At 45.3% G+C, this 25,264-nt stretch overlaps 1 protein-coding gene across 1 annotated transcript in view; it reads left to right on the top strand.

The window, feature by feature from the left end:
• The window catches only part of pik3ip1 (phosphoinositide-3-kinase interacting protein 1), a 61,827-nt gene that overhangs the window by 25,018 nt on the left and 11,545 nt on the right, over nt 1–25,264 (top strand). Inside the window, exons 3-5 of the mRNA XM_078206911.1 lie at nt 16,228–16,302; nt 17,158–17,256; nt 21,677–21,755. Coding sequence (XP_078063037.1) covers nt 16,228–16,302; nt 17,158–17,256; nt 21,677–21,755 — 253 coding nt within the window. The remainder of the gene's footprint in view (nt 1–16,227; nt 16,303–17,157; nt 17,257–21,676; nt 21,756–25,264) is intronic.

Genomic DNA, 25,264 nt, shown 5'->3' with positions numbered 1-25,264 from the left:
TTGTTTCTGTGAGAAATCACACAGATACGACCCAAAACTTAGCAAACCATCTCCCTGCAATCTGTCCCCACAGTGAAGTCACGTACCAAGGATGTCTCGGGTAGAGATTTAAACTCCTTATACCCATTTCTGCCAATTTCCTTTGTAATGGGAAACCATATCAATAATTGATGTTCCATATGAAGACAACTGTAGACATCTTATCTCGACCAAGAACTCAAAAAGGGACCACCCATTTTGTAATGTTTTCACATTTCCAACTTTAGCCTTATTAAAAGGCCATCCTTTGAATTGCAATTACTTTAGATCTCTTTACCAGCCTCCCCCAGGGAAATTGGTTTATTCTACATTTTATAAACTTCCTTCCTCAAACTAAAACTTCTATTCCTAAAACTTATCATGAAATTAGACATTTTCACAACACTGACTGGTCCAGTTAAGTTTCTGGTCAATGGTAAGCCCCCAGGTGTTGATCGTGGGGTTCCAGCAATGTTAATGCTATTGAATGTCAGGAGAAATTGTTATATTCTCTGTTCTTGGAAATGAGTCATGTCTGCTATGGCTGTTAGTTGCCATCGCTTATCAGGTGAAGTCTGGATATTGTCCAAGTCTTGCTGTATGCATGCAGTGATTGCTTCAGTATCTGAGGAGTCGTTTAAAAATGGTGAAATCATGAGTGAACATTGCAACTTCTGAGGAAGGAAGGAAGGTTATTGATGAAGCAGCTGAAGGTGGTTGGGCCTAAGGAGCTCCTGTAGTGATGCTGATATGATATGAGCTGATATGATTATCGTCCAAGCACCATGACCATCTTCTTTTGAAAGAAGTCTCAAAACACCAAGTTAAAGTCCAACAGCTTTATTTGGGATTACGAGCTTTCAGAGCGCTGCTCTGTCATCAGGTGAGTGGAGAGGTAGGTTTCACAAACACAGCATATATAGACACAGACACAATTGCAAGATAATGGTTGGAATGCGAGGCACTAAATGAATATTTTTCGTTGGTATTCACACTGGAGAGGGACTGTGTTGTCAAGGGGAGTACTGGGATGCAGGCTGTTGGACTGGATGGGATTGATGCTCATAAGGAGGAGGTGTTAGCAATTCTGGAAAGGGTAAAAATAGATAAGTCCCCTGGGCCGGGTGGGATTTACCCTAGGATTCTCTGGGAGGCTAGAGAGGAGATTGCAGAGCCTTTGGCTTTGATCTTTGTGTCGTCATTGTCTACAGGAACAGTGCCAGAAGACTGGAGGATAGCAAATGTTGTCCCCTTGTTCAAGAAGGGGAGTAGGGACAACCCTAGTAATTATAGACCGGTGTGCCTTACTTCTGTTGTGGGCAAAGTATTGGAAAGGATTATAAGAGATAGGATTTATAATCACCTAGAAAGGAATAATTTGATTAGGGATAGTCAGCACGGTTTTGTGAAGGGTAGGTCGTGCCTCACAAACCTTATTGAGTTCTTTGAGAAGGTGACCAAAGAGGTGGATGAGGGTAAAGCGGCTGATGTGGTGTATATGGATTTCAGCAAAGCGTTTGATAAGGTTCCCCATGGTAAGCTTTTGCAGAAAATACGGACACATGGGATTGAGGGTGATTTAGTGGTTTGGATCAGGACTTGGCTAGCTGTAAGAAAACAGAGGGTGGTGGTTTATGGGAAATATTCATCCTGCAGTTCAGTTACTAGTGATGTACCGTAAGGATCTGTTTTGGGGCCACTGCTGTTTGTCATTTTTATTAATGACCTGGATGAGGGCGTGGAAGGATGGATTAGTAAATTTGCGGATGACACTAAAGTCGGTGGAGTTGTAGACAGTGCGGAGGGAAGTGGCAAGTTACAGAGGGACATAGATAAGCTGCAGAGCTGGGCTGAGAGGTGGCAAATGGAGTTTAATGCGGAAAAGTGTGAGGTGATTCACTTTGGAAGGAGTAACAGGAATACAGAGTACTGGGCTAATGGTAAGATACTTGGTAGTGTGGATGAACAGAGGGATCTGGTTGTCCATGTGCATAGATCCCTGAAAGTTGGCACCCAGATTGATAGGGTTGTTAAGAAGGCGTATGGTGTGTTAGCTTTTATTGGTAGAGGGATTGAGTTTCGGAGCCAGGAGGTCATGCTGCAACTGTACAAAACTCTGGTGCGGCCGCATTTGGAGTATTGCGTACAGTTCTGGTCGCCGTGTTATAGGAAAGATGTGGAAGTGTTGGAAAGGGTGCAAAGGAGATTTACCAGGATGTTGCCTGGTATGGTGGGAAAATCGTATGAGGAAAGGCTGAGGGGCTTGAGGTTGTTTTCGTTAGAGAGAAGAAGGTTAAGAGGTGACTCAATAGAGGCATACAAGATGATCAGAGGATTAGATAGGGTGGATAGTGAGAGCCTTTTTCCTCGGATGGTGATGGCTAGCACGAGGGACATAGCTTTAAATTGAGGAGTGAGAGATATAGGACAGATGTTAGAGGTAGGTTCTTTACTCAGAGAGTAGTAAGGGCGTGGAATGCCCTGCCTGCAGCAGTAGTGGACTCGTCAACATTAAGAGCATTCAAATGGTTATTGGATAAACATATGGATGATATTGGAATAGTGTAGATTAGAGGGGCTTTAGATTGGTTCCACTGGTCGGCGCAACATCGAGGGCCGAAGGGCCTGTACTGCGCTGTAGTGTTCTATGTTCTATGTTCTTTTCAGGTAATCAAGTGTTTACAGGTATGCGAGTGGAGAGAGGGATAATGACAGGTTAGAGAGGTGTAAATTTTCTCAAGCCAGGACAGTTAGTAAGATTTTGCAAGCGCAGGTCAAAATGATGGCGTTACATGTAGTATGACATGAACCCAAGATCCTGGTTGAGGCTATCCTCATGCGTATGGAACTTGGCTTTCAGTTTCTGTTCACCGATTCTGTGTTGTCGTGTGTCTTGAAGGCCGCCTTGGAGAACGCTTACCCAAAGATCTGAGGCTGAATGCCCTTGACTGCTGAAGTGTTCCTTGGCAGGAAAGGAACACTCCTGCCTGGCGATTGTCACGCAGTGTCCATTCATCCATTGTTGTAGCATCTGCATGGTCTTGCCGATGTACCACGCCTCGGGACATCCTTTCCTGCAGAGTATGAGGTAGACAACGTTGGCCGAGTCGCATGAGTATGTACTGTGTACCTGGTGGGTGGTGGTGTCCATGTCGATGATCCGGCAAGTCTTGCAGAGGTTGCCGTGGCAGAGTTGTGTGGTGTCGTGGTTGCTGTTCTCCTGAAGCCTGGGTAGTTTGCTGCGGGTACTTTCCCTCCACGCGCACTGTCTGTACCTGTAAAGACTTGATTACCTGAAAAGACTCGCATTCCAACCATTAGCTTGCAATTGTGTCTTTGTCTATATATGCCATGTTTGTGAAACCTACCTCTCTACTCACCTGGTGAAGGAGCAGTGCTCCGAAAGCTCCTGATTCCAAACAAACCTGTTGAACTTTAACCTGGTGTTGTGAGACTTCTTACTGTGCCTACCCCAGTCCAACACCGGCATCTCTACTTCATCTTTTGTGTTACATATGACTCTACGCAGTGGAGAATTTTCTTCCTAATTCTCGCTTGCTTAGATTTTGCCACACATGGTCAAATGCTGCCTTTATGTCATTCTCACCTCTGCAATTCACCTCTTTATCGTTCACATTTGGACCAAGGTGAGAGTGAAGTCTGGAGCCATGTTATCCTGGCAGAACCCAAACTGAGTACTCTTAGAATCTTAGAAACCCTACAGCACAGAAAGAGGCCATTCGGCCCATTGAGTCTGCACCGACCACAATCCCACCCAGGCCCTACCCCCATATCCCTACATATTTACCCACTAATCTCTCTAACCTACGCATCCCAGGACACTAAGGGCAATTTTAGCATGGCCAATCAACCTAACCCGCACATCTTTCGACTGTGGGAGGAGTACTGGTGTGCAGAATATTGCTGCGTACGTGCTAATCGATGGCACTGTCAGCCACATCTTCTATCACTTTGCTGATGATTGAGGGTAAACTGATGGAGGGGTCAATTGGTTGTATTGGACTTGCCTGGTTTGAACAGGGCAACCTTCCACATTTTTGGATCGATGCCAGTGCTGTGGCTACACTGGATCAACTTGGCTGGGCTGTGGCTAGTTCTGGAGTACAAATCTTCAGTACTACTAGCGGGTCTGTCACCTTTACTCTCTCCATTGCCTCCAGCAATTTCTTGATAACGTGGAGCGTTTGCAGTTGGATGAAGACGAGCCTCTTTGATGTTGACGTTGGGAACCTCAGGATGAGACCAAGATGGATCATGGTCTCAGCACTTCTGACCGAAGATTGTTGCAAATGTTTCATTCTTGTCTTTTACACTGAGGTACTGGGCTCTCCTGCCACTAAGAATGGGGATATTTGTATACCTCTTCCCATTAGTTGTTTAATTGTCCACCTTCATTGACAATCGGATTTGGGAGTATTGTAGGCCTTGATCTGAACTGGTGTTTGGGGATTGCTTTACTCTATTATGTCCTGCTTTCATTCTGTAGCATGCATATAGTCCTGTGCTGTAGCATCACAGGTTGGCACCGCATTTTTAGGCATGCCAACTGCTGCTCCTGGCATGCCCTTCTGTACTGCTGACAAAATCAGGATCGATCCTTTGGCTTGATGGTAATGGTAGAGTGAGGAATATACCCGACCACGAGATTAAGGATTGTGGTTGAATATAATTCTGCTGTTGTTGGCCCCATAATGCCCCACTGATGCCAGTTTTAAGATTTAGCTCGATTTGTTTTGAATCTGTGTCGTTTTGCAGAGTGCTAGTGTGACAGATGAGGAAGTGTGTGAGGAACAACAGCAACCTGACTGAAAACACTAAACTGAGAGCCTACAATTCTCTGTCCTCAGCACACTCTCTACAGTGGAGAGAGCTGGATAACATTCTAGGCAAGGGAAGGCTGAACAGTTTCCACAATTGCTATCTCATGTATCCTTGGCATCTCTTGGCAGGACAAGGTCACCATTCCAGAGGTCCTGGAACGTGCTAATTCCGATCTGTGTGGGCAGTAATTGGTTGGATTGGAATTGTCCAGTTTCTTGTGTACAGAACACAGCTGGGTAATTTTCCATGCTGCTAGGCTAATGCCAATGTTGTAGCTGTACTGGAACAGCTTGGCTAGGGGCACGGCAAGTTCTGGAACACAAGACAGGCAGCGAGTTATTCGCTGTAGGATTCCCAGCCTCTGACATGCTCTTGTAGCCACAATATTTATATGGCTGGTCCAGTTCAGTTTCTGGTCAATGTTGGCAGGATGTTGATTGTGGGGAATTCAGTGATGGTAATGCCATTGAAAGTCATGGAGCGATGGTTAGATTCTCTCTTGTTGGAGATAGTCATTGTCTGGCACTTAGATGGTGTGAATGCTACTTGTCACTTGTCAACCCAATTGTGGGTATTGTTCAGGTCTTGCTGCAATTGGACATGGACTGCTTCAGTACCTGTGGAATCATGGATGGTGCTGAACATTATGCAATCATCAGCGAACATCCCCACTCTGACCTTATAATGGAAAGAAGGTCATTGGAGAGGGTACAGAAAAGGTTTACCAGGATGTTGCCTGGTTTGGAGAAATTGTGGAACTTCTTAACCTTTTATAGTTTTCATGAGAAATATACAAAATGCCAGGTTTTCAAAAACATGTCTGCTTTAAAAAAAATCTTTGGGTTGCGGAAAAAGTTGAGTCGCCTTTTAAATGAGGAGAGAGCAGTTACCACCCTCTCTTAAAAAAAATAACGAGCCTCTCACATTGCCTTTAAACCTTCCCCCCTTTTATCTTAAATCTATGTCCCTAGTAGTAGATTTGATTTGACTTGATTTGATTTATTATTGTCACATGTATTAACATACAGTGAAAAGTATTGTTTCTTGCGTGCTATACAGACAAAGCATACCGTTCATAGAGAAGAAAAACAAGAGAGTGCAGAATGTAGTGCTACAGTCATAGCTAGGGTGTAGAGAAAGATCAACTTAATGCAAGGTAAATCCATTCAAAAGTCTGACAGCAGCAGGGAAGAAGCTGTTCTTGAGTTGGTTCGTACGTGACCTCAAACCTTTGTATCTTTTTCCCGAAGGAAGAAGGTGGAAGAGAGAATGTCCGGGGTGTGTGGGGTCCTTAATTATGCTGGCTGCTTTGCTGAGGCAGTGGGAAGTGTAGACAGAGTCAATGGATGGGAGGCTGGTTTGCGTGATGGATTGGGCTACATTCATGACCTTTTGTAGTTCCTAGCGGTCTTGGGCAGTGCAGGAGCCATACCAAGCTGTGATACAACCAGAAAGAACACTTTCTATGGTGCATCTGTAAAAGTTGGTGAAAGTCGGAGCTGACATGCCAATTGAGATTTCTACCCTGGGAAAAAGCTTCTGACCATGCCTTTCATAATTTTTTAAACTTCTCAACTTCCAACATTCAAATGAAAACAAATCAAGTTTCTCCAATCTCTCCTCATAGCTAATATCCTCCAAACCAGGCAACATCCTGGTAACCTATTTCTGTACCCTCTCCAAAGCCTCCACATCCTTCTGGTAGTGTGGTGACCAGATCTATACGCAATATTCTAAATGTGGCCTAAGCGAAGTTCTATACAGCTGCAACATGATTTGCCAATTTTTATACTCTGTGCCCCAACATATGCCTTCTTGACTACCTTATCCATTTGGGTTGCCACTTTCAGGGAACTGTGACATAAGATAAAGGTGCAGGGTGTAACGGGTAATGTATTAGCATGGATAGGGGATTGGTTAACTAACAGAAAGCAAAGAGTGGGGGTAAATGGGTGTTTTTCTGGTTGGCAATCAGTGACTAGTGGTATGCCTCAGGGATCAGTGTTGGGACCGCAATTATTTCCGATTTACATAGATGATTTGGAGTTGGGGACTAAGTGTAGTGTGTCACAATTCGCAGATGACACTAAGATGAGTGGCAGAGCAAAGTGTGCAGAGGACGATGAAAGTCTGCAAAGGGATAGTCTAAGTGAGTGGGCGAAGGTCTGGCAGATGGAGTATAATGTTGGTAAATGTGAAGTCACCCATTTTGGTAGGAATAACAGCAAAATGGACTATTATTTAAATCGTGAAAAATTGCAGCATGTTGCTATGCAGAGGGACTTGCATGAATCACAAGGAGTTGGTTTGCAGGCGCAGCAGGTAATTAAGAAGGCAAATGGAATTTTGTACTTCATTGCTAGAGGGATGGAGTTTAAAAACAGCGAGGTTATGTTGCAGCTCTATAAGATACTGGTGAGGCCAGACCTGGAGTACTGTGCAGTTTTTGTCTCCTTACTTGAGAAAGGATATTCTGGCACTGGAGGGAGTGCAGAGGAGATTCACTAGGTTGATTCCGGAGTTGAGAGGTTTGGCTTATGAGGAGAGACTGAGTGGACTGGGGCTATACTCATTGGAATTCAGAAGAATGAGGGGAGAAACACTTAAGATTATGAAGGGAATAGATAAGATAGAAGCAGGGAAGTTGTTTCAACTGGTGGGTGAAACTAGAACTAGGGGGCATGGCCTCAAAATAAGGGGCAGCAGATTTAGGACTGAGTTGAGGAGGAACTTCTTCACACAAAGAATCTGTGAAATTCCCTGCCCAGTGAAGCAGTTGAGGCGACGCCATTGAATGTTTTGAAGGCAAGGATAGATAAGATCCACTGGAGCAAGCTGAGAGGGGTGATTGAAAAGCAGCAGTGCTGGTAAGAGATTAATTGGATTAATTGAATTGTTTATTTATTTAATTAGTCAGCTAGTGTGTGTATTTTTTTGGCCTTTACTTTAACAGCAGTTTTTCAAGTTTAAAGTGAAAACTAGAAGTGGGCAGCAAAGGAGTCTGGGAAGGGTTTTTATTTTAACTTTAAAAGTCAGATACCTGGGTGGTTCCCCCTCAGTAGTAGTTTTTTTTTTTCTCTCGGGCCCCTAGCCCTATAAATTGGTGCAGAGGAGATACCCGATCCTCTACACTGGTAGAGGATCCCACCCTTCCATCCTCCTCTAACCTAATTATAAGTGTGGGGAAGTTTTTTGTTTTCTTTTTTTCTTGCTGGTAATGGCTTCAGGGATGGCAGTTCAGGCAGTATGCTGCATCTCCTGTGGGATGTATGTGGTGAGGAAATCCAGTAGTGTTTCAGGAGATTTTAGTTGTAAGAAGTGCATTAGATTGCAGCTTCTGGAGGAGCGTGTAAAGGAGCTGGAGGGGGAGGTAGAGGAACTCCGCATAATTCGGGAGGCGGAGGTGGAAGTTGATAGGAGTTATAGAGAAATAGTAACTCCTAGAAATGAGGCTTGGGTCAATGCCAGGAGGAGGGGTAAGAAGCAATCGGGAAGACAATCCCCTGGGGCGGTTCCCCTCCATAATAGGTTTTCGGTGCTGGAGGCTACAGTTGAGGAGGAATCAACTGAGCATAGAGAGCAGATCTCTGGGGGTGAGCCGAGTGAGAAAGCTCAGGTGGTTAGGGGCTGTAAAAGACTGGGCCTTGTGATTGGGGACTCCACAATTAAGGGGACAGATAGGAGGGTCGGAACTAAAGGTAGGGACTCAGGGTTGGTGTGTTGCCTACCAGGGGCTGGGGCCCGGGATGTGTCTGACAGGGTATTCAGGACTCTTAGGGGGGAGGGAGATAAACCACAAGTTATTGTACATGTGGGGACACACGACATAGGGAGGATAGGGGAAGGGGATATTAGGCAGGGATTTATGGAGTTGGGGTGGAAACTAAAGGCCAAGACTGACAGAGTGGTTATCTCTGGACTCTTGCCTGTACCACGGGATAGTTTAGAGAGGAATAGGGAGAGGGAAGGTTTGAATTCATGGCTGAGGGGATGGTGCAGGAGGGAGGGGTTCAGGTACTTAAGCAATTGGGGCTCGTACTGGGGAAGGTGTGACCTCTATGAGAAGGATGGTCTACACCTTAATCAGAAGGGGACCAATATCCTGGGGGGTAAATTTGCTAAGGCCATGCAGGGAGGTTTAAACTGATTCGGGGGGGGGGAGGGATCCTGAGTAGTGGGGCTGAAAGTGAGGGATGCATGGATGGGGACTGCAATGCACGGCATTGCAGAGGTGGGGTGGAGCAGGGTTTGAAATGTGTATACTTCAATGCCAGGAGTATTCGCAATAAAGTGGGTGAACTTGCAGCGTGGATCAGTACCTGGGACTTCGATGTTGTGGCTATTTCAGAGACATGGATAGAGCAGGGGCAGGAATGGATGCTGCAGGTCCCGGGGTTCAAATGTTTTAGTCGAAGTAGGGAAGGAGGTAGAAGAGGGGGAGCGGTAGCATTATTGGTCAGAGATTGTATCACAGTGTCAGAGAGGAGGTTTGATGAGGACTTATCTGTTGAGGTAGTATGGGCGGAGATTAGAAATAGGAGAGGAGAGGTCACCCTGTTGGGAGTCTTTTATAGACCTCCTAAAAGTTCTAGAGAGGTTGAGGAAAGGATTGCGGAGTCAATCCTGCTGAGGAGTGAAAGTAATAGGGCAATTGTTATGGGGGATTTTAACTTGACTAATATTGACTGGAATTGTTATAGCTCTAGCTCGTTAGAGGGGTCAGTTTTTGTTCAAAGCGTGCAGGAAGGTTTTTTGACTCAGTATGTAGACAGGCCAACTAGAGGTGAGGCTATATTGGATCTGGTGCTGGGAAATGAGCCAGACCAGGTGCTAGACTTGGAAGTTGGTGTGCATTTTGGTGATAGTGACCACAATTCGGTTACGTTCACCTTAGTGATGGAAAGGGATAGGCATGAACCTCGGGCCAGTGGTTTTAGCTGGGGGAAGGGTAATTATGAGGCTATTAGGAGAGAATTAGGAAACATAGGTTGGACTAGGAGATTACAGGGACTGGGAACGTCCGACATGTGGAGTTTTTTCAAGGAGCAGCTACTGCGAGTCTGTGATAGGTATGTCCCTGTCAGGCAAGGAGGAATTGGTAGGGCTAGGGAACCGTGGTGCACCAAAAAAGTTTCTTTGTTGGTTAAAAAGAAAAAGGAGGCTTATGTTCGGATGAGACGTGAGCACTCGGGTAGTGCACTAGAAAGCTTTAGATTGGCTAAGAGGGAGTTGAAGAGCGAGCTTAGAAGGGCTAAAAGGGGACATGAGAAGACTTTGGCGGATAGGGTTAAAGAGAATCCTAAGGCGTTCTATAGGTATGTCAAGAACAGAAGGTTGGTTAGGGCAAGTTTAGGGCCAGTTATAGATGGCAGAGGGAAGTTATGTGTGGAACCGGAGGAGATTGGTGAAGCATTGAACCAATATTTCTCTTCGGTGTTCACGCAAGGGGACATGAATATAGCTGAGGAGGACACTGGGTTGCAAGGGAGTAGAATAGACAGTATTACAGTTGATAAGGAGGATGTGCAGGATATTCTGGAGGGTCTGAAAATAGATAAATCCCCTGGTCCGGATGGGATTTATCCAAGGATTCTCTGGGAGGCAAGAGAAGTGATTGCAGAGCCTCTGGCTCTGATCTTCAGGTCGTCGTTGGCCTCTGGTATAGTACCAGAAGATTGGAGGTTAGCGAATGTTGTCCCATTGTTTAAGAAGGGGAACAGAGACTTCCCCGGGAATTATAGACCGGTGAGTCTCACTTCTGTTGTCGGCAAGATGTTGGAAAAAATTATAAGGGATAGGATTTATAGTTATTTGGAGAGTAATGAATTGATAGGTGATAGTCAGCATGGTTTTGTGGCAGGTAGGTCGTGCCTTACTAACCTTATTGAGTTTTTTGAGAAAGTGACCAAGGAGGTGGATGGGGGCAAGGCAGTGGACGTGGTATATATGGATTTTAGTAAGGCGTTTGATAAGGTTCACCATGGTAGGCTTCTGCAGAAAATGCAGATGTATGGGATTGGGGGTGATCTAGGAAATTGGATCAGGAATTGGCTAGCGGATAGGAAACAGAGGGTGGTGGTTGATAGTAAATATTCATCATGGAGTGCGGTTACAAGTGGTGTACCTCAGGGATCTGTTTTGGGGCCACTGCTGTTTGTAATATTTATTAATGATCTGGATGAGGGTATAGTTGGGTGGATTAGCAAATTTGCTAATGACACCAAAGTCGGTGGTGTGGTAGACAGTGAGGAAGGGTGTCGTAGTTTGCAGGAAGACTTAGACAGGTTGCAAAGTTGGGCCGAGAGGTGGCGGATGGAGTTTAATGCGGAGAAGTGTGAGGTAATTCACTTTGGTAGGAATAACAGATGTGTTGAGTATAGGGCTAACGGGAGGACTTTGAATAGTGTGGAGGAGCAGAGGGATCTAGGTGTATGTGTGCATAGATCCCTGAAAGTTGGGAATCAAGTAGATAAGGTTGTTAAGAAGGCATATGGTGTCTTGGCGTTTATTGGTAGGGGGATTGAATTTAGGAGTCGTAGCGTTATGTTGCAACTGTACACAACTCTGGTGCGGCCGCACTTGGAGTACTGTGTGCAGTTCTGGTCCCCACATTACAGGAAGGATGTGGAGGCTTTGGAGAGGGTGCAGAGGAGGTTTACCAGGATGTTGCCTGGTATGGAGGGGAGATCCTATGAGGAGAGGCTGAGGGATTTGGGATTGTTTTCGCTGGAAAGGCGGCGGCTAAGAGGGGATCTTATTGAAACATATAAGATGATTAGAGGTTTAGATAGGGTGGATAGTGATAGCCTTTTTCCTCTGATGGAGAAATCCAGCACGAGGGGGCATGGCTTTAAATTGAGGGGGGGTAGTTATAGAACCGATGTCAGGGGTAGGTTCTTTACCCAGAGGGTGGTGAGGGATTGGAATGCCCTGCCAGCATCAGTAGTAAATGCGCCTAGTTTGGGGGCGTTTAAGAGATCCGTAGATAGGTTCATGGACGAAAAGAAATTGGTTTAGGTTGGAGGGTCACAGTTTTTTTTTTTACTGGTCGGTGCAACATCGTGGGCCGAAGGGCCTGTTCTGCGCTGTAATGTTCTATGTTCTAAGTGGAGCTGAGTCCACAAAAAGATCAGCCATGATCTTATTGAATGGTGGAGTGGGCTCAAGGGGCCAGATGGCCTACTCCTGCTCCTAGTTCTTATGTTCTATAACTGTGGACCTGTATGTCTAGATCTCTCTGTATGTTAATACTTCGAAGGGTTCTGCCATTTACTGTATACTTCCATCCTGCATTCGACCTTTCAAAATGCATCACCTCGTATTTGTCCGGATTAAACTCCATCTGCACTTTTTCCGCCAAAGTCGCCAGCCTATCTATATCCTGCTGTAACCTCTGGTAATCCTCCTCACTATCTGCAGCTTCCCCAATCTTTGTGTTGTTCACAAATTTACTAATCAGACCACCTACATTCTTCTCCAAATTATTTAATATATGTATATATATATATACATTACAAACAACAGGGGTCCCAGCATCGACCCCTGAGGAACAGCACTGCTCACATATCTCCAGTCAGAAAAACACCCTTCCACCACTACTCTGTCTTCTATGACCAAATATTTCATAACAAGAAAATGCTGAATCGCTTATATTTCAATCAAACTATCAACTACTTCATTTGGTAGAAAAAATAAACGTTTACACTTTGGATGCATGTTTGTGCAATCAGCACACACCTCACTTTGCCTGATCTGCCCTTACATACGTCATATCAGTTGGGAAAAAAACAATGTGGACGTAACTCAGTGGCATGTGACAACCCTGCATGTGGGCTGCATGTGGCCCCCCGCCTCCGGCTGCAGGTTGCTCACTACTGCATTAAATTCTGATTACCAAGTTTATCCTTATTTTGAACAAGGGCGTAACATTTGCAGTTCTCCAGTCCTCTGGCACCACTCCTATATCTAAGGAGGATTGTGGACAGAGTCCCTGCAATTTTCAGCCTGAGCAACTATGTAGATTGAGTGACTTATTCACTTTAATTACCAGCATTCTCGTACCTCTTTATCCATTTTTATCTTATCCGGTATCCCAATATCCTCCTCATTTGTTGTGACTTTGGAAAAGTCATCTTTATTGGGAAACACCAATTCTTTTTTAAAGTACTCATTTAGTATCTCCACCATACCCTTTGCCTCCACCATTTTTGACCCTAATTGGCCCACCACTCATCTGACAACCCATTTATTGTTACTACCCCTAAAGAAACCGTTTGGATCCATTTAGTTTTAGCTGCCAATCTATTTTTATACCATCTCTTTGACTATCCACTCTGTCCATGCCCCTCATAGTCTTGTAGACGTCTATCAGGTCGCCCCTCAACCTCCGTCGTTCCAGTGAGAGCAAACCATGTTTCTCCAACCTCTCCTCATAGCTAATGCCCTCCATACCAGGCAACATCCTGGTAAATTTTTTCTGTATCCTCTCCAAAGCCTCCACATCCTTCTGATAGTGCGGAGACCAGAACTGAACACTATATTCCAAGTGCGGCCTAACTAAGGTTCTATAAAGCTGCAACATGACTTGCCAATTTTTAAACTCAATGCCCCAGCTGATGAAGGCAAGCATGCCGTAAGCCTTCTTGACTACCTTCTCCACCTGCGTTGCCACTTTCAGTGACCTGTGTACCTGTACACCCAGATCCCTCTGCCTATCAATACTCTTAAGGGTTCTGCCATTTACTGTATATTTCCTATCTGTATTAAACCTTCCAAAATGCATTACCTCACATTTGTCCGGATTAAACTACATCTGTCATCTCTCCGCCCAATTCTCCAACCGACATATATCCTGCTGTATCCTCTGTTGGTCCTCATCACTATCTGCAAATCCACCAACCTTTGTGTCGCCCGCAAACGTATTAATCAAACCAGTTACATTTTCCTCCAAATCATTTATATATATATTACAAACAGCAAAGGTCCCAGCACTGACCCCTGAGGAATGCCACTTATCACAGCCCTCCATTCAGAAACGTACCCTCCCACTGCTACCCTCTGTCTTCTATGACCGAGCCAGTTCTGTATCCACCTTGCCAGCTCACCTCTGATCCTATGTGACTTCACCTTCTGCACCAGTCTGCCATGAGGGACCTTGTCAAAGGCCTTACTGAAGTCCAAATAGACAACATCCACTGCCCTACCCTCGTCAATCATCTTCATCACTTCCTCCTAAAACTCGATCAAGTTAGTGAGACACAACGTCCCCTTCATAAAACCATGTTGCCTCTTACTAATACCTCCACTTATTTCCAAGTGAGAGTAAATCCTGTCGAAGAATCCTCTCCAATAATTTCCCTACACTGACGTACGGCTCACTGGCCTGTAATTACCTGGATTATCCTTGTTGCCCTTCTTAAACAAAGGAACAACATTTTGGCTATTCTCCAAGCCTCTGGGACCTCTCCTGTAGACAGTGAGGATACAAAGATTTCTCTCAAGGCCCCAGCAATTTCCTCCCTTTCCTCTCTCAGTATTCTGGAGTATATCCCATCAGGCCCTGGGGACTTGTCTAACTTAATGTTTCTCAAGAACCTCAAAACTCGCTTTTTGATCTCAACATGACTCAAACGATTTACACCTCCTTTCCCAGACTCATTACCCACCAAGTCCTTCTCTTTGGTGAATACTGACGCAAAGTACCCATTTAATACCTTGCCCATTTTCTCTGGCTCCATGCATAGATTCCCTCCCCTGTCTTTGAGTGGGCCAACCTTCTCCCTGACTACCCCCTTGCTCTTTATATATGTATAAAAAGCCTTGGGATTTTCCTTAATCCTGCTTGACCCCTTTTAGCCCTCCCTATTCCTTGCTTAAGTTTCTTTCTACTTTCCTTGTATTCCACACTTGCTTTGTTTGTACCTAGCCTCCTCGCCTTGACAAATGCTTCATTTTTTCTCTTTGACTCGTCTCACAATATCTCTCGTTATCCAAGATTCCAAAACTTGCCATACTTATCCTTCATCCTTACAGGAATGTGCTGGTCCTGAATTCCGATCATGCCAGATGTTGATTTGCCCTCAAACATCTGCCCCCAATCTACATTCTTCAGTTCCTGCCTAATATTGTTGTAATTAGCTTTCCCTTACTGCACCGCATTTCCACTTTGATTGAATTCCCAAATTTTGCACTCTGGTTAGGATGCATTCCATGCTAACTACTCCCAAAATTCTTCCTCACTTTGGTATTCTGTGCTTCATTCCTCTGGATAGAGCCAGCAATATCTCCTTCCTTTTTGGGCAGGAAAGATACTAATCACGAATATTTTCTGCACTCACTTCAGAAATAGCCTTCCTTTTTTTGCCCATTCAGTATTGGCTTGTTAAAGTCCTCCCTTTGTCACTCATTTATAGTGCTTGCAATTGTATGATTTCCTTGCAAATCCACTCCTCTACCTCTTTCCCACTATTTGGTGGCTTATAAATTGTACCAAGTAGCATTATAGCTCCTTTACTATGCTAACCAATATGTGAGATTGATTCAGCTGTATGTTTCGTCCAGTGAATTCTCTATTTGAAACCAAGCTGCCCTTCAATCAGAACAGAAGTCAGGAACTAAATTGAAGCTCTGCATGTAGGAAACATGTAGAGGAACTGAGGAAGATCAGTATTACTAGAGAAGTGGTGTTGGGGGGACTGATGGGTTTGAGAGCCAATAAATCCCCAGGGCCTGATAAACTAATTCAGAATACTTAAGGAAGTGGCCCGAGAAATAGTGGATGCATTGGTGCTCATCTTCCAAGATTCTATAGACACTGAAACAGTTCCTTCAGATTAGAGGTTAGCTAATGTCAGCTACTATTTCTAAAGGGAGGTAGAGAGAAAGCAGGGAATTATAGACCAGTAAGCCTGACGTCGGTTGTGGGAAAATTCTAGAATCAGTTATCAAAGATTTTATAGCAAAAAACTTGAAAAACAGTGGCAGGATCGGACAGAATCAGCATGGATTTACAAAGGGGAAATCATGTTTGACAAATTACTGGAATTCTTCGAGAATGTAACTAATAGAGTTGATGAGGGAGAGTCAGGAAATGTAGTTTCTTTGGACTTTCAGAAGGCTTTTGACAAAGTCCCACCTAAGAGACTAGTGTGTAAAATTAAAATGCATGGAGTTGGGGGAGTGTATTGAGATGGATAGAAAACTGGTTGGCAGACAGGAAACAAAGAGTAGGAATAAATGGATCTTATTCCAAATGGCAGGCAGTAACTAGTGGGGTACTGCAGGGATCAGTGCTGGGACTCCAGCTGTTGACTATATATATTAGTGATTTAGATGAGGGAACTAAATGTAATATCTCCAAATTTGCAGATGACACAAAACTGGATGGGAGGGCGAGCTGTGAGGAAGACATCAAGATCCTTCACTGTGATTTGGGCAAGTTGAGTGAGTTGGCAAATAAGTGGCGGCTGTAGTATAATTTGAATAAACGAAAGGTTATCCACTTTGGTGGCAAAAACAGGAAGGCTGATCACTATCTGAATGGTTATAAACTAGGAGAGGGGAATGTGCCAGGAGACCTGGGTGTCCTCGTATATCAGTTACTGAAGATAAGCAAGCAGGTACAGCATGCAGTGAAAAAGGCAATTGGTATGTTGGCCTACATAGTGGGAGGATTCGAGTACAGGAGCAGGGATGTCTTAATGAAATTATATAGGGCCTTGGTGAGGCCACACTTGGAATATTGTGTGCAGTTTTGGCCTCCTCATCTGAGGAAGAATGTTCTTGCTCTGGGGGGTGTGCAGGGAAGGTTTACCAGACTGATTCCAGGGATAGTAGGACTAATGTACAAGGAGAAATTGAATCAGGATTGTATTCGCTGGACATAGAAGAATGAGGGGGGGGGGATTTCATAGAACCTATAAAATTCTAACAGGATTAGACAGAGTAATTGCAAGAAGGATGTTCCTGATAGTGAGGGTGTCCAGAACCAGGGGTCACAGTCTGAGGATACAGGGTAGACCGCTTAGGACAGAGATTAGGAGAAATGTCTTCACCCAGAAAGTGGTGAGCCTGTGGAATTCGTTACCACAAAAAGCAGTTGAGGCCAAAACATTGTATGTTTTCAAGAAACACTTGGGGAGAAAGGGATCAAAGGAAAAGGGGGGGCGGGGGGCAAGCAGAATCAGGCTCTTGAGTTGGATGATCAGCTAGGATCATAATGAATGCTGGAGCGGACTCGAAGGGCCGAATTCTACTTTCTATTTCTATTTTCTATGTTTGTGATTTCCCAGTACCCAGACTCTGAGCAGTTTTCTTGTAGCTGGCTAACTACTCAGGAGAGAGTGGGATTGGGTCACTCAGGAGAGAGTGGGATTGTTCCACAGGAGCAGGCTGAGGGTAAGGCAATGTTTTGTGCATGTGATATATTTATTTATTTTTCAGTTAAACTTGTGTAAAAAATCGGAGGTTTTTTTAAATCCAAAACAGGAAGTAGGCCCAGGAGAAGCCTGGGAAGGTTTTCGGAGGGTTTAAAAGCAGGCCACACTTTTGAGCGGGCAGCGTCGGGAGCGGGCAGCAGAGTGAGCAGGGAGTAGTGTGTGAGCTGTAAGGGCTTTGGCTCACAGGGCTTCGGGAGAAAGGGCGAAGCGGGGTAGGTTTTTTTTTCTTCATTGCTATAAAGGAAAAGGGTAGCTATGAGTGATAGGCCAGTTTGTTGCTTTCGGTGTGGGATGTGGGAGTTCCCGGAAACACCTAGCCGCCCGGAGGTTCACATTTGCGCCAGGTGCGTGGAACTGCAGCTCCTGAGGGACCGCGTCAGGGAACTGGAGCAGCGGCTTGATGACCTTAGTCTAGTCAGGGAGAATGAGAGACAAATAGACATGAGTTATAGGCAAGTAGTTACACCGGGGCCTCAGGGGGAAGACACGTGGGTTACAGTTAGGAGGAGTAAAGGTCATAAGGGTAACGTACCAGAGACTACTCCAGTGGCTGTCCAGGGCTCGGCGACAGGTGTGAGAGGGGAGGGATGTGAGCAATTAGTGGTGGGGTCACCTGTGTTTGTCCCCCTCCAAAACAGGTATATTGTTTTGGATAGTGTGGAGGAGGATGACTCTCCACGGGTAAGCCACAGTGACCAGGTCACGGGCACACAGTCAGGCTCTGTGGTCCGGAAAGGAAAGAGAGGGATTAGGAGAGCAATAGTGGTGAAGGACGCGTCGGTTAGAGGCACGGACAGGCGATTCTGTGGGTGCGAACGGGACTCCAGGATGGTAGTCTGCCTACCTGGGGCTGGGGTACTGGATGTCTCCGAGCGGATAGGAGGCATATTAAAAGGGGAGGATAAAGAAACGGATGTCATTGTACACATTGGTGCGAATGACGTACATAGGAAGAGCAGGGGGATCCTACGAGAGCAATTCAGGGAGTTGGGAAATAGGCTAAAAAGTAGGGCCTCCAGAGTGGCAATCTCTGGGCTGCTCCCAATGCCTAGGGCCAGTGAGGCTCGGAATAGGGAGATAGTACAATTGAACGCTTGGCTAAAGGACTGGTCCAGGAGGGAGGGCTTCATATTCCTGGATCACTGGGAAGTTTTCAAGAGAGGAGGGCACCTGTACAAGGACCGGTCACAACTAAATTGGAAGGGCACAAATATCCTGGCTGGGAGTTTTGCTAGTGCAGTTCGGGTGGGTTTAAACTAATATGGCAGGGGGATGGGGATCAAAAAATTAGGTCTACAAGTGTAGAGGCTGGGGACGAGCTTGGGGCCAGGACAAGGCTGGCAAAGAAGAAGAGCACTCTGGGGGAGGATGACCTCACTGCGCCTGGAGGTCTGGAGTGCATCTACTTCAATGCAAGGAGCATAGCAGGTAAGACAGACGAACTTAGGGCCTTAATGCTTACGAGGAATTTGGATGTGGTTGCGGTGACAGAGACTTGGTTGAAAGAGGGACAGGACTGGCAACTGAATATTCCGGGGTACAAGTGTTTTAGGCGAGACAGAGGAGGGGCCAAAAAAGGTGGGGGAGTAGCAGTATTAGTTAGAGAGCATATTACAGCGGTGCAGAGGGAGGACAATTCAGAGGGGTCGTGTAACGAGTCACTGTGGGTGGAGCTCAGAAACAGGAAGGGCGCAGTCACTATGTTGGGGGTGTACTACAGGCCCCCCAACAGCCCAAGGGAAGTGGAAGAACGGATATGTCAGGAGATAATGGATAGGTGCAGGAAAAATAGGGTTGTTGTAGTGGGAGACTTCAATTTCCCTGATATAGACTGGAAATCGCGTAGGGCTGGGAGTCTGAATGGGGAGGCATTTGTAAAATGCGTACAGGAAGGTTCTTTGGAACAATATGTAGATAGCCCGACTAGAGAGGGGGCTATACTGGACCTCGTACTGGGGAATGAGCCCGGTCAGGTCTTCAAAGTTTCGGTAGGGGAACATGTGGCAAATAGTGACCACAATTCTGTTAGCTTTAGGATAGTGATGGAAAAGGGTGAGTGGTGTCCCAAGGGTAAGGTGTTGGATTAGGGGAAGGCTAACTTTAGTGGGATTAGGCAGAAATTGGCAGCTGTTGATTGGGAGAGGCTGTTTGAGGGTAAATCCACATCTGGCATGTGGGAGTCTTTTAAGGAACAGTTGTTAGGGCTGCAGGATAGGCATGTGCCTGTAAAAAAGAAGGATAGGAAGGGTAGGATTCAAGAACCGTGGATAACCAGGGAAATTGAGCGATTGGTCATAAAGAAAAGAGAGGCATACGTTAGGTCCAGGCAGCTAAAAACGGAGGGAGCTCTGGAGGAATACAAAGAAAGTAGGAAAGAACTCAAACGAGGAATTAGAAGGACAAAAAGGGGTCACGAAATGTCCTTGGCAGACAGGATTAAGGAGAATCCCAAGGCATTTTATTCATACGTTAGGAGCAAAAGGGTTGTCAGGGGAAAAATCGGACCTCTCAGGGACAAAAGTGGGGAATTATGCTTAGAGCCCAAAGAAGTAGGGGAGATCCTAAATGAATACTTTGCGTCAGTATTCACAAAGGAGAGGGATGTGTTGACTGGGAGTGTCTCGGAGGGGAGTGTTGACCCGTTAGAGAAAATCTCCACTACAAGCGAGGAAGTGTTAGGTTTTTTAGGGAATATAAAGACTGACAAATCCCCAGGGCCTGTTGGAATCTATCCCAGGCTGCTCAGGGAGACGAGAGATGAAATCGCTGGGCCTCTGACGCAAATCTTTGTCTCATCACTGGACACAGGTGAGGTCCCAGAGGATTGGAGGATAGCTAATGTGGTCCCGTTATTTAAGAAGGGAAGGAAGGATAACCCGGGAAATTATAGGCCGGTGAGCTTGACGTCCGTGGTAGGGAAGTTGTTGGAGAGGATTCTTAGAGATAGGATGTATGCGCATTTAGAAAGGAATAAACTCATTAACGATCGTCAGCATGGTTTTGTGAGAGGAAGGTCATGCCTCACTAACCTGGTGGAGTTTTTTGAAGAAGTGACTAGAATGATTGACGAGGGAAGGGCCGTGGATGTCGTCTATATGGACTTTAGTAAAGCGTTTGACGAAGTCCCTCATGGTAGGTTGGTGCAAAAGGTTGGATCTCATGGGATAAAGGGGGAGGTGGCTAGATGGGTGGAGAACTGGCTTGGTCACAGAAGACAGAGGGTGGTAGTGGAAGGGTCTTTTTCCGGCTGGATGCCTGTGACTAGTGGTGTTCCGCAGGGCTCTGTATTGGGACCTCTGCTGTTTGTGATTTATATAAACGATCTGGAAGAAGGTGTAACTGGGGTGATCAGTAAGTTTGCGGACGACACGAAAATGGCTGGACTTGCAGATAGGGAGGAACATTGTCAGAGGCTACAGAAGGATATAGATAGGCTGGAAATTTGGGCAAAGAAATGGCAGATGGAGTTCAATCCAGATAAATGCGAAGTGATGCATTTTGGTAGAAATAATGTAGGGGGGAGCTATACGATAAATGGCAGAACCATAAAGGGTGTAGATACGCAGAGGGACCTGGGTGTGCAAGTCCACAGATCCTTGAAGGTGACGTCACAGGTGGAGAAGGTAGTGAAGAAGGCACATGGCATGCTTGCCTTCATAGGACGGGGCATAGAGTATAAAAGTTGGGGTCTGATATCGCGGTTGTATAGAACGTTGGTTCGGCCGCATTTGGAATACTGCGCCCAGTTCTGGTTGCCACACTACCAGAAGGACATGGAGGCTTTGGAGAGAGTGTAGAGGTTGTTTACCAGGATGTTGCCTGGTATGGAAGGGCTTAGTTATGAGGAGAGATTGGGTAAACTGGGGTTGTTCTCACTGGAAAGACGGAGGATGAGGGGTGACCGAATAGAGGTGTATAAAATTATGAAAGGCATAGATAGGGTGAACGGTGGGAAGCTTTTTCCCAGGTCGGTGGTGACGTTCACGAGGGGTCATAGGTTCAAGGTGAGGGGGGGGGGGGGGGGGAAGGTTTGACATGGATATCAGAAGGACGTATTTTACACAGAGGGTGGTGGGGGCCTGGAATGCGCTGCCGGGCAAGGTGGTGGAGACAGACACACTGGGAACGTTTAAGACTTATCTAGATAGCCACATGAATGGAGTGGGAATGGAGGGATACAAAAGAATGGTCTAGTTTTGACCAGGGAGCAGCGCGGGCTTGGAGGGCCAAAGGGCCTGTTCCTGTGCTGTATTCTTCTTTGTTCTTTGGGTCACACTCTATGCTTGGGGAAGGTTGTATATTCCAAGGATTTGACTGAGGTTTCTGTTCTTCCCCAATCCTCTTTCCATGGTTTAACATTGGTGTACTTTTATCTCCAGGTCAGGCTATGGCAATTGGAATGATGACCATTATAATTGTGTTGGGTGCTGGCATCACCTTGAGCTACATCTACAAACGGTAAGGATGTGTCCGACACAGGAGTCCATTGAGATACTATAAGTCCATTGAGCTACTATAAGTAGAGGATTGCATGTGCTGTATGAGGGATGATGGTTAATTTAACTTCTGTGTCAATCATTTGCTGAAGATTCCCCACAGTAGCGGCTCTTACTGTTTTTATTAGCTTCTGTAGTTTACGGCCCATCGTGTCTGTGCCAGCTGAAAAACAAGCCACCCAGTCTAGTCCTATTTTCCATTTGGTCTGTAGCCCTGCAGGTTCTAGGACTTGAGATGCACATTCAGACTCCTTTAAATGAGTTGAGGTTTGTGCCACCACCACCCTTTCAGGCACCAACTTCCAGATCCCTAATACCTTGTTGAAAAAAATGTTTCCTCATCTCCCTTCTAACCCTTCAACCAATCACTTCAAACCTATGGCTCCTAGTCTTTGTTGAGGTAAATATGCTCTTCCCATCCACACCTCACAATTTTGTACCTCTCAATCAAATCTCCCCTCAGCCTCCTGTTCCAAGGAGAACAACCCCAGCCTATCCAATCTTTCCTCAGAGCTGCAATTCTCCAGTCCTGGCAACATGTTTGTGAATCTCTCTCTAATGTAATTACATCCTTTCTATAATGAGGTGAGCAGGGCTGCATACAGTGCTCAAGTTGTGGCCTATATATATATATATATTTATATAGTTCCAGCATAACCTCCCTGCTCTTACATTCCACACCTTGGCTGATAAATGATTCCATATGCCTTCCTAATTGCCTTATCAACCTTTCCTACAATCGTATGGGCATTGACCCCAAGATATCTCACTTCTTCTACACATCTCAGTATCCTCCCATTTATTATGTAGTGTTTTGCCATGTTTGACTTCCCCGAATGTATCTCCTCAGTTCTCTGGGTTGAATTCCATTTATCACTTTTCTGCCCACCTGGCTGGTCCATTGATAGCTTCCTGCAGTCTGCAACAATCCCTGCCATCAACCATGGGCCAATTATGGTGTCATCTTCAAACTTCTTGATCATCCCCCTACATTTATGGCCAAATCATTAATGTGTACTCCAAGGAGCAAGGGGTCTAGTACTAAACCCTGTAGCACCCCACTGGAAACAGCCTTCCAGTCACAAAAACATCCATCAACAATTACTCTTTTTCTTCCTGTCACTGAGCCAATTTTGTATGCTGTTTGCTACATTCCCCTGGATCCCATGAGCTTTTTTTTTAACTGGTCTGTCACGTGGGACCTTGTCAAAAAGCTTGCTAAAATCCATGTAGGCCACATCAACTGCACTACCCTCTCAATCCTCCTTGTTACTTCCTCAAAAATTCAATAAAATAACAAATCCTTAACAAATTCATGCCAGCTGTCCTTGATTAATCCATGCCTTTCTAAGTGACATTTATGCTGTCTTTCAGAATTGATTCCAATAATTTGCCCACCGCCGAGATCAGACTAACAAGCCTGTAATTATTCGGCCTATCCCTCGATCCCTTTCTAAATAAAGGTACAACGTTAGCAGACCCCACCTCACCTGTACCCAATAAGGATTAGGAAATGATGGCCACATGTCATAAACTAAGGAGATAGCAAAGCTTTCAAATTGGCTAAGTATTGGGTTTGGTCCGGGGGTGGGGGGGGTTCCCCCTGTTGAATCTTGAAATCTTTACAGCACCTGAACAGGCCAGTTGCCCACCTGGCCTGTGTCAGTGTTTATGCTCCATGCGATTATCGACATTTATAGCCTGAAAGGAACCCACTTGGCCTAATCCCACATTCCAGCTTTTGGTCAGTAGCCTTGCAGTTTACGGGATCTGAGTGCTTATCCAAGTACTTTTTAAATGTTATGAGGATTTCTGTCTCTACGATCTTTGCACACACTGCCCTCTGAGTGAAAAAATTCCCCTTAAAGTCACTCTAAACCATCTCTTCCTCTAAATCTATAGAACCTTGTTATGGACCAACTTAGGTTTTTCTATCCGCACTTATCTAGACCCCTCAAAATTTTATACACTTCAAGTGGTCTCCCTCAGCCTTCTTTGTTCCAAAGTAAGCAACCCTAGCCTATTCAATCTTTCCTCATAGTGAAATTTTTCAGTGCAGGAAACATCCTTGTCTTGCATTCACATCTTCCCTGTAGCGTGGTGACCAGAATTGTTCTCAGTACTCCAGCTGCGACCTGTGTAGTTCCAGCAAAACTTCTCAGTTCTTTTATACTATGGCTTGATGAATAAATTGTCATGTGTCTCTTTTTAACCCATCAGAGCCTCCCCATTTCCTATGTTAAACTGTGCAAGTTCCTCACAGTCCCATTTCCTGAATTCTGTGCCTACAGAAGTGAAGACTGATGACAAGTATTCATTTAACACCCTTCCAGTATCCTGTGGCTTCACACACACATTGCCCCCTCGGTCTCTAATGGGCCCTACTCTTTCCCTGGGTAAAACTCTTCCTTTTAATTTTCCTTTCCTATTTATAAATATCTTTGGATTCTCTCTAATCCTGATTGCAAGTCCTTTTGCATGCCCCCTTTTTGCCCTTCTAATTGCTTTCTTAAATTCCCTCTTGCACTTCCTATATTCCTCTAGGGCCGCAACTGAAATGCTCCCTTTGGACTTGCTAAAAGTCTTTTTTTTATTCATTCGTGGGACATGGGGGTCGCTGGCTGGCCAGCATTTATTACTCATCCTTAGTTGCCCGAGGGAAATTGAGAGTCAACCACATTGCTATAGCTCTGCAGTCGCATGTAGGCCAAACCAGATAAGGACGGCAGATTTCCTTCCCTAAGGGACATGAGTGAACCAGATAGGTTTTTGCGACAATCGACAATGGTTTCATGGTCATCAGTAGATGCTTAATTCCAGATATTTTTTATTTGAATTCAAATTCCACCATCTGCCGTGGTGGGATTCGAATCCGGGTCCCCAGAACATTAGCTGAGTTTCTGGATTAATAGTCTAGCGATAATACCACTTGGCCACTGCTGCCTCTTCCTCATCCAGTCCTGAATTGTCCTAGGCATGATGTGGAGATGCCGGCGTTGGACTGGGGTAAACACAGTAAGAAGTCTCACAACACCAGGTTAAATCCAACAGGTTTATTTGGCAGCACAAGCTTTTCGAGTCTTACTCCTTCATCAGGTGAGTGAGGACTTGTGTTCACAAACAGGGCATATACAGACACAAACTCAATTTACAAGATAATGATTGGAATGAGAGTCTTTACAGGTAATCAAGTCTTAAAGGTACAGACAATGCGAGTGGAGAGAGGGCCGAGCACAAGTTAAAGAAACATAGAAGCATAGAAAAACTACAGCACAAACAGGCCTTTTGGCCCCACAAGTTGTGCCGAACATATCCCTACCTTCTAGACCTACCTATAACCCTCCATCCTATTAAGTCTCTTAAAAGACCCTATTGAGTTTGCCTCCACCACCACTGACGGCAGCCGATTCTACTCGCCCACCACCCTCTGTGTGAAAAACTTCCCCCTAACATTTCCCCTGTACCTACTCC

Source organism: Mustelus asterias, unplaced genomic scaffold (assembly GCF_964213995.1).
Source record: "Mustelus asterias unplaced genomic scaffold, sMusAst1.hap1.1 HAP1_SCAFFOLD_1879, whole genome shotgun sequence".
Classification (NCBI taxonomy): Eukaryota; Metazoa; Chordata; class Chondrichthyes; order Carcharhiniformes; family Triakidae; genus Mustelus; species Mustelus asterias.
This window is presented reverse-complemented; position numbering and strand designations above follow the sequence as displayed.